Raw genomic sequence first — 13224 nt, forward strand, 5'->3', positions numbered from 1 at the left:
GCGATGCATTTTGTTTACTGTAGAATGGTAAAGATGTATCTACAACGAGTGGTAATCTGGACGAAGAAATGGAAAAGGTGTTCGCTATGTCCGGTAACGATAAATTCGATCTTTCTCATTTCGCCGGAGACGAAGAACCCGAGCAGAAATCTCATAGACGTTACAGCGAAGGAGAATTTAGTAACGGTGAGCAGCATCTTCACCTATCTATGATTATATTTTTGCAATGATAAGAGCAGTTGTATAGATTTGGAGCTCTATCCTTTTATATCCTCGATTCCGGAGCTATAATGAGTAACCGTACCTTACCTTCAGTAACGTCAAAATGACAATTGTTGAAATTCTTGTTCATCTAGCATCTATTATGATAGCTCTTCTTATTGCTCTTCTACCTCAAAACATCACAGCTGAGTATGCGAATTTTTAAATTTCGTGTACCTGTAGAATATTTTAATACGTTGAAAATCAACTTCCAAATGATTCGAACTCCTTCGTGGTTCGGCAAAGTACACTGGCATAGCTCACAGTAGGTATCTGTCAATGATGTTTAGATAAATACCTACACTCTTACTATTTGCACTGTACCAAAATTTAACCAACTGCGTTCCACATTACAATATTTGTGGTTTAATGTGCCTAATTAGCACACCATATAACCCACCGTGTTCCATTTACAATGATATTTCATTTTCATGTAGCGTTAAACCGAAAAAAATAATTAGTGGTTCTGCTATGAATACCTAGTTCTGTGTGGATTCGGAAACTGTTTCATTGAATCTTTCGCACTTGAACATTTCAACCTTCTAATTCGATGTTTCTATTCGTTGAAGATCAAGTATCTATACTTCAATTATTTCAAATTGCAAAAATTTTTTTAATTTTTTGCAAAAAGGTAGACATTTTTTTTGGTTTAAAAAATTTTCATAAGCAAAAGTCAAGTAAAAAATTGTTAAAAAAAAAAAAAAAATGCAGTCAGCTCAATTTATATTTTGGAAAAAGGGGAAATTACTGAAAAGAGTTTCTCAATTTTCAAAAATAAATTCTAAAAACTTTTAAATATTTTATGTGTTTTCGTTAATGTATTGATGCTCATTCCTATCAAACAAAAATTTTTTCTCTTTGGGAATTTTTCATCCTGAAAATTCTTTATTTGATGGCCAAGTACCCTTAATTTTAATATGTTTACATTAAACTTGAAATTGTTTTTCAATTCCTGAACTGTTATTTACTTATTCAACGTAAATTTTTAGTTCAACTTTCATTCGGCTGCAAAAATTTTCTATGCTTCAAATTTTCGAGTGAACGTAATCAGGCCTACAATTTTGGGTCCCTGCATGCAAAATCCAAATCTCCCATTTGAACCCCCCCCCCCTCGATGCCCTAAAAGTTTCGAAAAAAATCAGACTCGAACGTGGGTCTGTTTACCTTCCGAGTTTCGAAAATTTTTCATCAATTTTCAGGGATTTCGATTGTTCTAGAATTTTTTGGAATACAGAATATTATATTTATGAAACATTTGTTCAATCTCAAATTTGCCAATTGATACACTTACTACTCCAAAAACTTCTTATTACTTTGAGAAGGTTATAAAGTGATGGTGCTTTCAGGACATATGTAGAAGTTCCAATTCAGTTGTGAATTTTTGACCAATTTGTATCTTTTGAATATTTTTAGAAAATTTGAAAACATAAAATCTTCAAAGAAGGTGGAGGTATAAGGAGTGGGGTTTTCGGCAAAATATCGTCTAGTATATTTACACGATTCGCTGACCCGAAAAAAAATTGGTAGCTTGACTTTTTTGGTCCATCTAGGGTGATTTGAAATTTCTGGAGAAATTTCAAAATTCGCTGGAGCCTCCAAAAAAGTCAAATTATGGTTGTGTAGACACTTCAAACGATATATTGTCGAAAAACCAGCTCATTTTATACCTTCTATGGAAATTTGAGTTTTTTTCATTATTTTCTGGAATTTACAAATTGGTCAAAAATTCTTTCTCGAGCTGGAACTGCTGGAATTTTGCGGTAATGTTGAAACAGTCGAAAGAGTGCCCAATAAACACCGACTAAAGTTATAGGTTCTGAAGTTCATTTTTATTTTTTATTTTTTGGCTACCTTCAGAGTGATGTGAAATTTCTGGAGAACTTTGAAAACTCGCTGGAGTCTCTAAAAAAGTCAAATTATGGTTGTGTAGACACTTCAAACGATATCTTGTCGAGAAACCAGCTCATTTTATACCTTCTATGGAAATTTGGGTTTTTTCATTATTTTCTGGAATTTACAAATTGGTCGAGAATTCTTTTTCGTGCTGGAACTGCTGGAATTTTGCGGTCATGTTGAAGAGAGTACCTAATAAACACCGACTAAAGTTATGGGTTCCGAGGTTCATTTTAATTATTTATTTTTTGGCTACCTTCAGAGTGGTGTGAAATTTCTGGAGAACTTTGAAAACTCGCTGGAGGCTCCAGAATTACCTAAAAACTGGTAATTGTTTTTGTGTGGGAGTTGAATTAAAAGAATTATTCGCATTGGTTCACTTGACCCCCAAAAAAATTTTCATGATAAAGTTTAAAATTGGCCTTTAGCTTTCTTGAATTTTAAAATTTTGAAAAATTTGCCAAAAATTGAAAAAGGAACTTGAGGGCTTGAAATTCTGGTTGAGGAGCACTTAGAACGTGATCTTTTGATCCAGCTTGTAGAATGCCAGTTCGAAAGGTCCCCTTGATGATTCAATTTTTTTTTCTTTGGGTACATCGTTTTAAAGATATCCTCAATTTCCAAAAAAAGGTGACGACTTTACATTTTTTGAATCAATTTTTCAGTACAACTTTTTGTTGAAAATTTGAACTTGAATGTCCAAAACTTTTAAATATTCTATCCTGGTGTTGAACTTTTAAGCATGATGATAATTATGATTATTCTGCATTTAATTTTTATAACTCCTGTTCGAATGGTTTCTCTCTATGCTTATTTATTTTATCGTTCATATCAATTATTCGAACAAATTTCACAAGTGCAAACGTAACACAATTTTTGATACTATTTGAACAATCTCTTCGCAAACAGACGAGACGATACAGAATAAATCTGTTACTACATTTCTATGCCATTTCATATAGCGATTATAATAATCGTTCCAAATGCGACAGAAATTATGTATTATTGACAATTGCGTGCTGCGGCGCCGTTGCCAGCAGCAATGCGAACTATGCCAATAAAAATTGAAGTGTTTTTTAAAAAAATTGTCAAACACTTCTGTCGAGCGTATTTATATATGCCAAACGAGCAAGGCTATCGGGCGTTTTAATTTTTCTTCTCATTATCGCAAAATGCGAAGAGTATACTCCCTGAGAAAATTCTGATCGTTTTATTATTAAAAACATCTTGCGCAGTTCGCAAGATCAACCGACTTTGCTCTAAATATACACCAGTAATTTACCAACATTTATCTCAGTAATTTACCAGACATTACTTAAAAATTTACCAATTTTTCAAAATGCGCGGAAGTACCCAAATTTACCGATTTAATGAATACGAAAAGTCGAAAACAGCGACAAAATAAAATAGTCAATCATAAGTAGCCATCATATTACACTTTTTGAAATTGATTTTCAAATAATAATTAGCGTACTCATGAAGACGTAACCGTCATATTACAAGTGGAATAATATATCAGGAAAATTGTTGACAAAAAACAAAATTATTACCGAAATTTACCAATTTACCGAAATTTAGCTATTTACCAAAATTTACCAATTTACCAAAATTTACCAATTTACCTATTTACCGAAATTTACGTATTTACTGAAATTTACCTATTTACCAAAATTTACCTATTTACCGAAATTTACCAATTTACCAATTTACCAAAATTTACCAATTTACCAAAATTTACCGATTTACCAAAATTTACCAATTTACCAAAATTTACCTATTTACCAAAATTTACCTATTTACCAAAATTTACCAATTTACCTAAATTTACCAATTTACTTAAATTTACCGATTTACCAAAATTTAGAGGTTTTTAATGGCTTAATTTTTATCCAGAATTGAAATTTAGCTATTTACTGAAATTTACCAATTTACCAACATTTACCAATTTACCAAAATTCACCAATTTACCAAAATTTACCAATTTACCAAAATTTACCAATTTACCAAAATTTACCAATTTACCAAAATTTACCAATTTACCAAAATTTACCGATTTACCAAAATTTACCAATTCACTAAAATTTACGAATTTATCAAAATTGATCAATTTACCAAAATTTACCATTTTACCAAAATTTACCATTTTACCAAAATTTACCAATTTACCAAAATTTATCAATTTACCAAAATTTACCAATTTACTAAAATTTACCAATTTACCAAAATTTACCTATTTACCAAAATTTACCTAAATTTACCTATTTACCCAAATTTGCCGATTTACCCAAATTTACCGATTTACCCAAATTTACCGATTTACCAAAATTTACGAATTTACCAAAATTTACGAATTTACCCAAATTTATTAATTTACCAAAATTTACGACTTTACCAAAATTTACGAATTTACCAAAAATTACCCCAGCAATTTACTAACATTTACCTCAGTAATTTACCAGACATTACCCACTAATTTACCAATTTTCCATTTTACCAAAAATTACCCCAGCAATTTACCAACATTCACCTCAGTAATTTACGAGACATTTCCTCACTAATTTACCAATTTTTTACCGAATTTTAATTACCCCAGTAATTTACTGTCAAAGGTTTTTACCAATTTACCAAAAATTACCCAAGCAATTTACCAAAATTTTCGACCAACTTTAATTACGAGTAATTCACCAAAAATAACTAATCATTTTATTTACTAAAAATTACTATTAATTAACAAAAAAAAAAAAAAAATTATCAAAATTTACTGGCTATTTACCAAAAACTTAATGTTTTTGGTTAAAACAAAAATTACACTAGAAATTTTTGAAAAATTTTGATTTTTTATGGCAAAAAAATTTTGGACGGATAAAATTAACAAAAAAATTAACAAAAAAATCAACAAAAAATTTTCTCCTCTTGACTCGCGCGGGATTCGAACACCCGACCTTCGGCGTACCAATCTGCAACCTACACACCCTAACCACCCCATCTGTTTGTTGGGGGTGAGCCGTTTGCGAGATATAAGGGTTTACACAAATTTCTGCTTATCCATAACGTTGAAACACACTTAAACGTTCATATCTCGTAAACGGCTGAATCGATTTCGACCAAATTAAAAATTTCTCTAGTTCAGTATCAAAGCAATATTTTGCCAGCATCAGTTTCCACTTAAAGTTCGGAGCTTTTGAGTTCAGCGTGACACAAATTTATACATAAATTGATATATAAACTTATATATAAATATATAAATAAATAAATATATATATAAACTTATCTCGTTTTGCGCCATATGTCTTATCGTGATCAGCACACTCCAAAACCTCAAGAAAACCCACCCCCACCCAATTCCTCAACCATCATGACAAATACAATACCTTACTTTTCCGTTTCCGGCAAAGTCGGTAAAAGCGTCGTCATTTCATTAATACCGACATCGCTCGTGAACAAACGCGATGATACTCAGTGTTAATTATTGTTTTTTTTCTTTTTTCGCCTTTCTTCTTTATCCTTATATACTCAATTGATAATTTGACAGCTTTAATTTAAGTAACTGACGCGTCTAAATTAAACAATTCAAAAGCGACCATAATAAATTCATTGTCAATGCGATGTCGGTACTCGGTACCTAAGTGTACTATGTATAATGAAATTACTACGAGTCGACTCGACGCATTCGTTATACTCATTGCTCGTCTAGTCTCGTAAATAAGCCTGATAATTTGTAGACGTCGCCGTCGCCTCATCTCGTGTTAAAACAATTCAAAGCATCACGAAACTTTAGCCCGAGTACCTAGAATGCAAAATAAATACGTGAAATACATACATATACATGTACTACATATAACGTTTTCGTTTCAATTCACCCACGAACGCTCGAATGAATGAGTAATTCTCGAGGTTTTTGCTAATAGGATGTCGAAAAAGTGCGATAAATTTTACTGAAATTATGCAAGTAAAATTTTTTAAATGTATCGAAAAGTGTACGGCTGGTGGAAGATTACCTTGACGCAGAAATTAAAAAATTGTAACTTTATTGAGAAGATGGTACTGAGGTCATTTCGAAAAATGTCCACAAAAACCAAAAGAACTGCTGAAATTTTGCCAAATTAACAAGAAGTCATTGGAAACAGCGAAAAAATTGATAAAATTTCGTAATAAATAGGTATTTAAATCAAATTACAAAATATTATAAAAATGTTTAAAAATTACCAGAAAATTAGCAAAAGTGGCAATGCTTATGACAGTGTCTTCCCAGCTGCTCAATTTTTAAAAAAGTTATGAGCTGGAGAAACTCTGGAGAGTTGAATCCAAAAAATAATAGATAGGTAGGAATTTATTTGAACTCAGCAAGCTCGAATTGGTCGAAATCAACATGCCACTTGGCATTTATATTCCAATTTGTAAAAATTTCCAAAATTGGTTTGATCAGATCTGTTTAATCAAATCTGATCAGTTCTGATCTCATCAGGTCAGTTTGATTAAATCTGATCAAACATGCATTGTCTGAATGTCTCCTTGAATCCATCTTGATTTTATAAGGTCTGGATGAGACCTTTTTGATCAGATCTTATCCGACGTGTTTGTATTTCTTCAATCAGATCTGATTAGATCATTAATCAAACCAGTTTTGGTTCAGATTTATTTCATAAAATCTGATCACACCTGCTTTGACTGCTTCAATCAAATTTGATTACCTGTTACCTGTTGGTTGGTCACCGTGCCATGTGCTAGAGGCACTGGTCATTTTATATGTACTGTAACAGATTGGATTTTTGGAGAAAGGAGAGTAATACTGAAGAGTTTTGAGCCTTTTCAGGTAGAGTTTCAGGAAGGTTTAGTGACTTTCTTAAATTGGTATGATCTTGACAGGTGAGTAAGGTGTGGGAGATGGTGAGTTGGTTGGACTTGACATTTAGATGTAGAGCATATTGGAGGCATGGAACTATAATTGTGTCATTCCGTAGGTAATGGACCCATTTGGTCGCTTCTATTTATTGAGATAATTGTGTTTTTAGTGAAAAAGTCGGGAGAATTGATAATCAAGGTTTTGATGGATTTCGATGTAGAACATATCCGACTATCGCGTGTTAAAGTATCAAGGCTGCAGGTGCGCCCCATCGACTTTTATTAACCTAGACCGCTAATCATACGCGAAAAAAAACAATTGGTTATGTCGCCAACTCTGTGTAATAAACAAACGCAACTGCACATGCGTCAACAATTGATGATGTGAGTGTGTGTGTATATGTGTGTATATTGCTGTTAGTAGTTGAGTTGAGTTTACGGTAGGGGTAAACCATAGTAAACTCAACTCAACTACTAACAACAATATACACACATATACACACACACTCACATCATCAATTGTTGACGCATGTGCAGTTGCGTTTGTTTATTACACAGAGTTGGCGACATAACCAATTGTTTTTTTTCGCGTATGATTAGCGGTCTAGGTTAATAAAAGTCGATGGTGCGCCCCAAGCGGAGAAAAACGGAACTAAAGTTTTTCTAAGAAGGGCCCATTTGGTCAATATTGTTTTTTTCACGGTAAATTTGCTTCCAAAAAAATACCCTCTGAATTATACTGCACCTAGTCCCCAGTGGTAACATGTATACCACTCAAAAATACAATTTCGCCAGCTGCAGTGGTAGTTCCTTAGCAGCGGTAGCCATGTGGCATTAGTAATGGATTACTTAACTGGAGGTATGGGTTCAAATTAGAGCTGAAAATGGTACTCGTTGACAGCGGGTAACTACTGTACCCGTATCGTAAATTCTCGCTTCTTGCTAGTAGCGGGTAGCGAGTTGAAAAAATGTCGCACCAGTTCACGTTATAACTAGTAGCGCATTGAATGCATAGCTGGTGTACTGGCATGACATCATCATTGTCATCAATCATGTCAATTGCCAATCACACATACGAACAACAGGTGTCGAAGCGTAACTCCTCCCACTTACGCATTATCAAATTTTGGGGTGTGTGCGCAGACCAAGTTGGAAAACATTTGGGTTGTGCTGGCTATACGCTACTATCTATAAGCGAATCAACCCAATACAACCACTAGTGGGTTTAGCCGGTATTTTAACCAGATACCGGTTAGCGGGTAGTGTAACTGTTTTCAGCTCTACTTCAAATCGCACTTTGGGAAGAAATTTTTGACAATTTTTTTTAAAGATTTTTATTTTTACAAATTGAATTTTGACAGAAAATGTAATTTAATCATTTTTTTCTGCTTTTGAACAGAGTAATGAATTTTTATGCAAAATTTTAATTCATTAAATCAACTCATTGTTTTTCAGGCTAAGACTGAGTAAAAAAAATTGCTATTGCAGGTGGGTAGTAATATTTGACATCAGAAACAATAATCTTCAATTTTAGCTATAAAGGTTTTGGGATTACATGAAATTTCAGCTTTTTTCTGAAAAAAAAACTTTGAAGGCGATTTTCTCAAAAGTTGAGCTTTTTAAATTTTCAATTATGGATTTTTTTTGGAGTTTTTTTCACTTTTTGGGCTTCTATCCAGCTTATACAATTGCTCCGGAGGTCTACTTCACCCCCCCCCCCACCCATAACTCAATATCGACCAAATGAGCCCATTACCTGTGGAATGACACAATAATTATAGTTCCATGATTGGAGGAGATTCTTTTTTGAATATTAGACTAGAGTGGATGAGGAGGGTATGGCATGTACATACACGGCATAAGCCAATGGCCTGCTTCCTGGGCAAATCTTGAATGTTGGTGGTGTGAGTTTGGCTGGGATTTAACCATAAACATGTGGCTTCTATGTATCACATCAAACACAGGGACAGGTGTTCTGGCTTCTGGTACAGGTGAAATCCTTGATGGCTGCTTTCTAAGTCTGCTGTTTCATGTCCCAAAATTCCTGAGTGGGCGGGAATCCAGGCTATGGTAACATACATGTCACATTGGAGAGATGAGATTTCTGAGGAAACTGGATGTTGCTTAGATTCAGATCTTAGTTAATGAATATCACAACTTTGTCTAGTCTGCTCTCAATTGCCATGTTTAATGATGTAAGTATAGCATATAGTTAACATGAAAGAATACTGAACAACCGCGGAAGTGGAAATTGCAAAAACTCGCTATTGCAAACGACTGAACAACGCTAGGGCCATTGCCAGAGCTGATGAGAGCCTGGGGCAAATATCATTTTGGGTCCCATTTCTAAAGCAAAAGCAGAAGCTATATTGAAGTGTTTCAGGGGGTGGGGGTGTGTTGGGAAAAAAATATCTATTTTGCCAATTGATACCTTATGAAAGGAGTTTTTTTTGTCTTTTGAAACAGTAGAATTTAAATTATGTTTTTTTGAAGGAAGTTGATTTTGAAAAAGAAGACAACAACCCAAGTGAGGGCTAAAGCTCTTAAAAATTTATATTCTGAGAGGCATAAAAACTATTTATTTTTTGTGAGGAGTTAATTTTTTGGCTTCAAACCCCATTGTTGTTTTTTTTTAGAAATTGCTATTTCAATGTTGAAAAAGAAAAGAAAACAAGCCCAAGCAAAGCGAGGGCAAAAGCTTTTGAAAATTTGTGTTTTGAGAAGTAAAAAATACTGTTTTTCTTTCATCATCTGCCCTCATTTTGCTAGGCCCGGGGCAAACTGCCCTGCCCCCCCCCTCTCGACGGCCTTGGAACAACCATAGTGATCCACAGATTTCGACCCATCAGTATAAAATGAAATGAAATCATTATACTGAGCAATAAAGTTATTGATGATTTGAGAATTGAGTTGAGTATGTTCAAGTAATGATGTACCAATTGAGAGAATATTTTACTTAGTTTTTGTAGGATTTTCTGGATAGGATAGGGGAAGAAGATTCAGCTGAATGGAGTTTAGAATGGAAGAGGCCTTATTGGGATCAATTTTTGAGTCTATGGCGAGGGGGAGACAATAACAGTTTTAAGGTGAATGAAAAATTTTGAAAGGATGAGTTTTGATAGTATAGAGGGGAGGATTTCAGATACTTCCTCCTGATATAATAAGTATATAGGAGTAGTTCTGAGGGCTCTGGTTACCAGTTGAAGAGCTGTGTTGTGAATAGTGTTCAGTGCTTGGAGTGTTGACTGTTTAGCTGATGAGTAAGTTGGCAATCCATAATCACAAACCAACCCAACCCGACTTTTATCATGTCATGAAATTTACTGTACTCGTATGTTGACAGATCTGATTTGATAAGCTCTTATCTGAATAGATGAAGTCATATTTACTCCAGGGAAAGTAACAAGATCTGATCAGGCCTTTTCAGACCATTTTGATGAGATCTGACTGATTAAATCGAAACATTCTCCAAATGCATTTTTTTTCGACTGCACAAATTATTGTCCTGAGTATGGTGAACGTGAAAGTCAAATTCAAAATGGTTAAAATATCAGAACAAATGATTGAAAATGTCAGAATGATTCATGTTTTTTTTCAATACCATTCAAATTTTTAAAAATGGAATTCCTTTTGCCAGAGATTGTTTCGCCTCAAATGATGCACAAATAAAAAACCCCACATTTGACTTTTTTCAATGAAAAATACTCGACTTTTAAGCCAAGTGTGATTTTTTTTTAGTGTAGGTAGTAGGTATCTACTTGCTTACATCATATTTTTGATACCCCCTACCCCTCTCTCAATCGTTTGGAATCAGTTTAAAGCCATCTTGAGTAATTCTGAATCATTCAGCAGGTTTTTGAAAATTCTTGTTTAATTTCTGAAAAAATTAAATTTTGCACCCGAAGTCTGATGGAGGCTCCAAAACTACTAAAAATTGTTTCCAATCGATTCAAAGGAATAAAAAAATCACGTGCTGAATTTTGAGTTTTTAACTCAAATTTATCATCGAATTGGCGTAAAGCCACTTTTTTGAGCCATTTCATCTTCTTCAGGAACTTTCAATTGCTCTGGAAGGGTCAACGAACTGAACTTTAGCTCCACCATAATATAACTTCGTTTGGTTTTCATTGAGGACTCCAGGTCCAAGCATCTCATTTCAATGTTCAAAAAAGGTATCCCCGGTAAGATAGGTTAAATGATGCCTATCCTCAAATTTTTGACATTTTAATTGAACATTATTGACTTGAGTAAGTTTCTAGGTACCTCTGAAAAAAAAATGTCGAATCCAAAAAATTTTCCCTTACATCCACCCCTCGTTCACAATAACAAAAAACTTTATTTTTTAGGGAAAAAATTTGTTTGTGTATTGTGTACCATCTGTATTTGATTACAGCCTAATTGTGTTCTTTTCCTCCAAAATCATCGAACAAATACCTACCAATCTAATTTTAAAATTTTGATTTATTTTTCAGCCCACCGAAAAAGAAGCTATCCTCATATTCACTTGCCAATCAAAGGACTGAAATCGCATTCATCGAGGAAATCCAATCCATCGGTAAGTACGAGTACCACAAATCTTACAATACAATGTACTCTACAAGGTGCATTGTCCTCTATAGCTTGATAAAAAAAATGTGAATGCGTAATTTACGCAACTTTCTGGGTATTTCCCATTCGGAGAAAGTTCGGCTATTGCTTACGAGCAGACGATAGTTTTAGGTACTTATTTCATTTACTGGATGTATGTAAAATCATTTTGCAGAATGTTCCTCGCGACGTGAACGTAGCAAACGCGAATCAGGACATCGTCGATGGAAAAAGTACCAATGAACCTCCACAGTAAGTCATCAATGATGATGCGGGCAAACGCATTCCGCCAACAATGATAATGATACCATGTGATACACAGATACACTATCATCGATGTGATCCAACCCAACCAGTATGATAATCATTATTCAAACGATTGATAATTGTTTATTTTTTTCATAATTGTTGCGCAGCGAGAAAGTATTACCGCGGAACGACGAAGACAGAAAAGAATTTCTATTCTATGATGACGAAGAAGACGACAACGAAGAAGATTCATCATCGTGCAAAGAGGCCGCATTGTCGGAACGAGCAGCAGCCAGATCTGGCGCACATGTCAGCGAGTCTCCCGATAAACGGGTTCAGTTTGATATCGGTAAGTTTATACAGGTATATTCTCGAGTGTTCGTATCGATTGTTGTGGGTATACCTACTCGTATTATTCGTCGATTAGTGGCTGGGTGGAGGTACATACAAGTACATATTTTATACACGTTACACGTACTCAAGTGTACACTACTATGTAATGTACTACCTATGTACTATGTAGTTGCAGCATTGTGAAGATGAGAACGAGAAGCAGGTCTTATTCGCGATACTTTACTCGTACGGTGGCCACGTAAAGTAGCCTAATAGACAATTTTGACGGAGTATAATAGAAATTCCTAGTTAATCGGATTACCGTATAGCTTATTCCGAATTCGCTGATTGCCACATCGACGTACTTTTTTAATTATTATGAACGAGTATTAGGCTTTAAATCGTTATTAATAACGTAGAATTTATCTGTCGAACAATTTCATAGTTGCATAAGATAAAATGTGATAATGAAGCCTGCAATTTTTTTTTTTTTTTTTTTGCAAAAAGGGTTGATATGATCAAAATGTTTGCTGCTGACAACATTCAGAAGGATTTTGATCAGAAATGATTTTTTTTTTAAAAATAATTTATACTGGAACTTTTTTTATCTTTTTGTATTTTTTTTGAGAGGAGGAGGGGGGGGTTTATACCGTAGAACCAACATAGTTGGGGCTGTGGAGAGTTTTTTTAAAGGGAGGCTATCTACAAGAATTTTAAACCAAAAATGATAAATTTTCAAAAAAAATTACCGTTTATGAATTCTTTTTTTTTTTTTTTAATTTTCCAATTTTGATGGAGGCCATAAAAATATAAGGGTGGCAAAACAGCTTGAGGGATTTCGGGGGAGGTTTTCTTTTGAAAAAAGGGATTATTTAAACAATCTGGCGCAAAGATTGAAAAGTTTTTGGATAAATTGGATTTTTTTCAAAGTGTCTCTTTCTTTGGACTTGAGGGAAAATGAAAAAAAAACTTTCAAGTTTTCAACAGACTGTTGGTGTTGGATTTACGAAAATTTTCCAGTAATGGAGAAATCAAATTGATCTGTTCAAATCTGGTTGT

At 34.0% G+C, this 13224-nt stretch overlaps 1 protein-coding gene across 2 annotated transcripts in view; it reads left to right on the top strand.

Moving 5' to 3' along the window:
* Nucleotides 1-13224, top strand: part of Ae2 (Anion exchanger 2) — a 44353-nt gene that overhangs the window by 442 nt on the left and 30687 nt on the right. For both annotated transcript variants that reach the window (XM_065355507.1, XM_065355508.1), the window contains 4 exons: nucleotides 24-186; nucleotides 11469-11551; nucleotides 11759-11835; nucleotides 12000-12181. In XM_065355507.1, the coding sequence (XP_065211579.1) occupies nucleotides 24-186; nucleotides 11469-11551; nucleotides 11759-11835; nucleotides 12000-12181 (505 nt within the window). The remainder of the gene's footprint in view (nucleotides 1-23; nucleotides 187-11468; nucleotides 11552-11758; nucleotides 11836-11999; nucleotides 12182-13224) is intronic.

This window comes from Planococcus citri, chromosome 3 (genome assembly GCF_950023065.1).
Source record: "Planococcus citri chromosome 3, ihPlaCitr1.1, whole genome shotgun sequence".
In the NCBI taxonomy this organism is placed as follows: Eukaryota; Metazoa; Arthropoda; class Insecta; order Hemiptera; family Pseudococcidae; genus Planococcus; species Planococcus citri.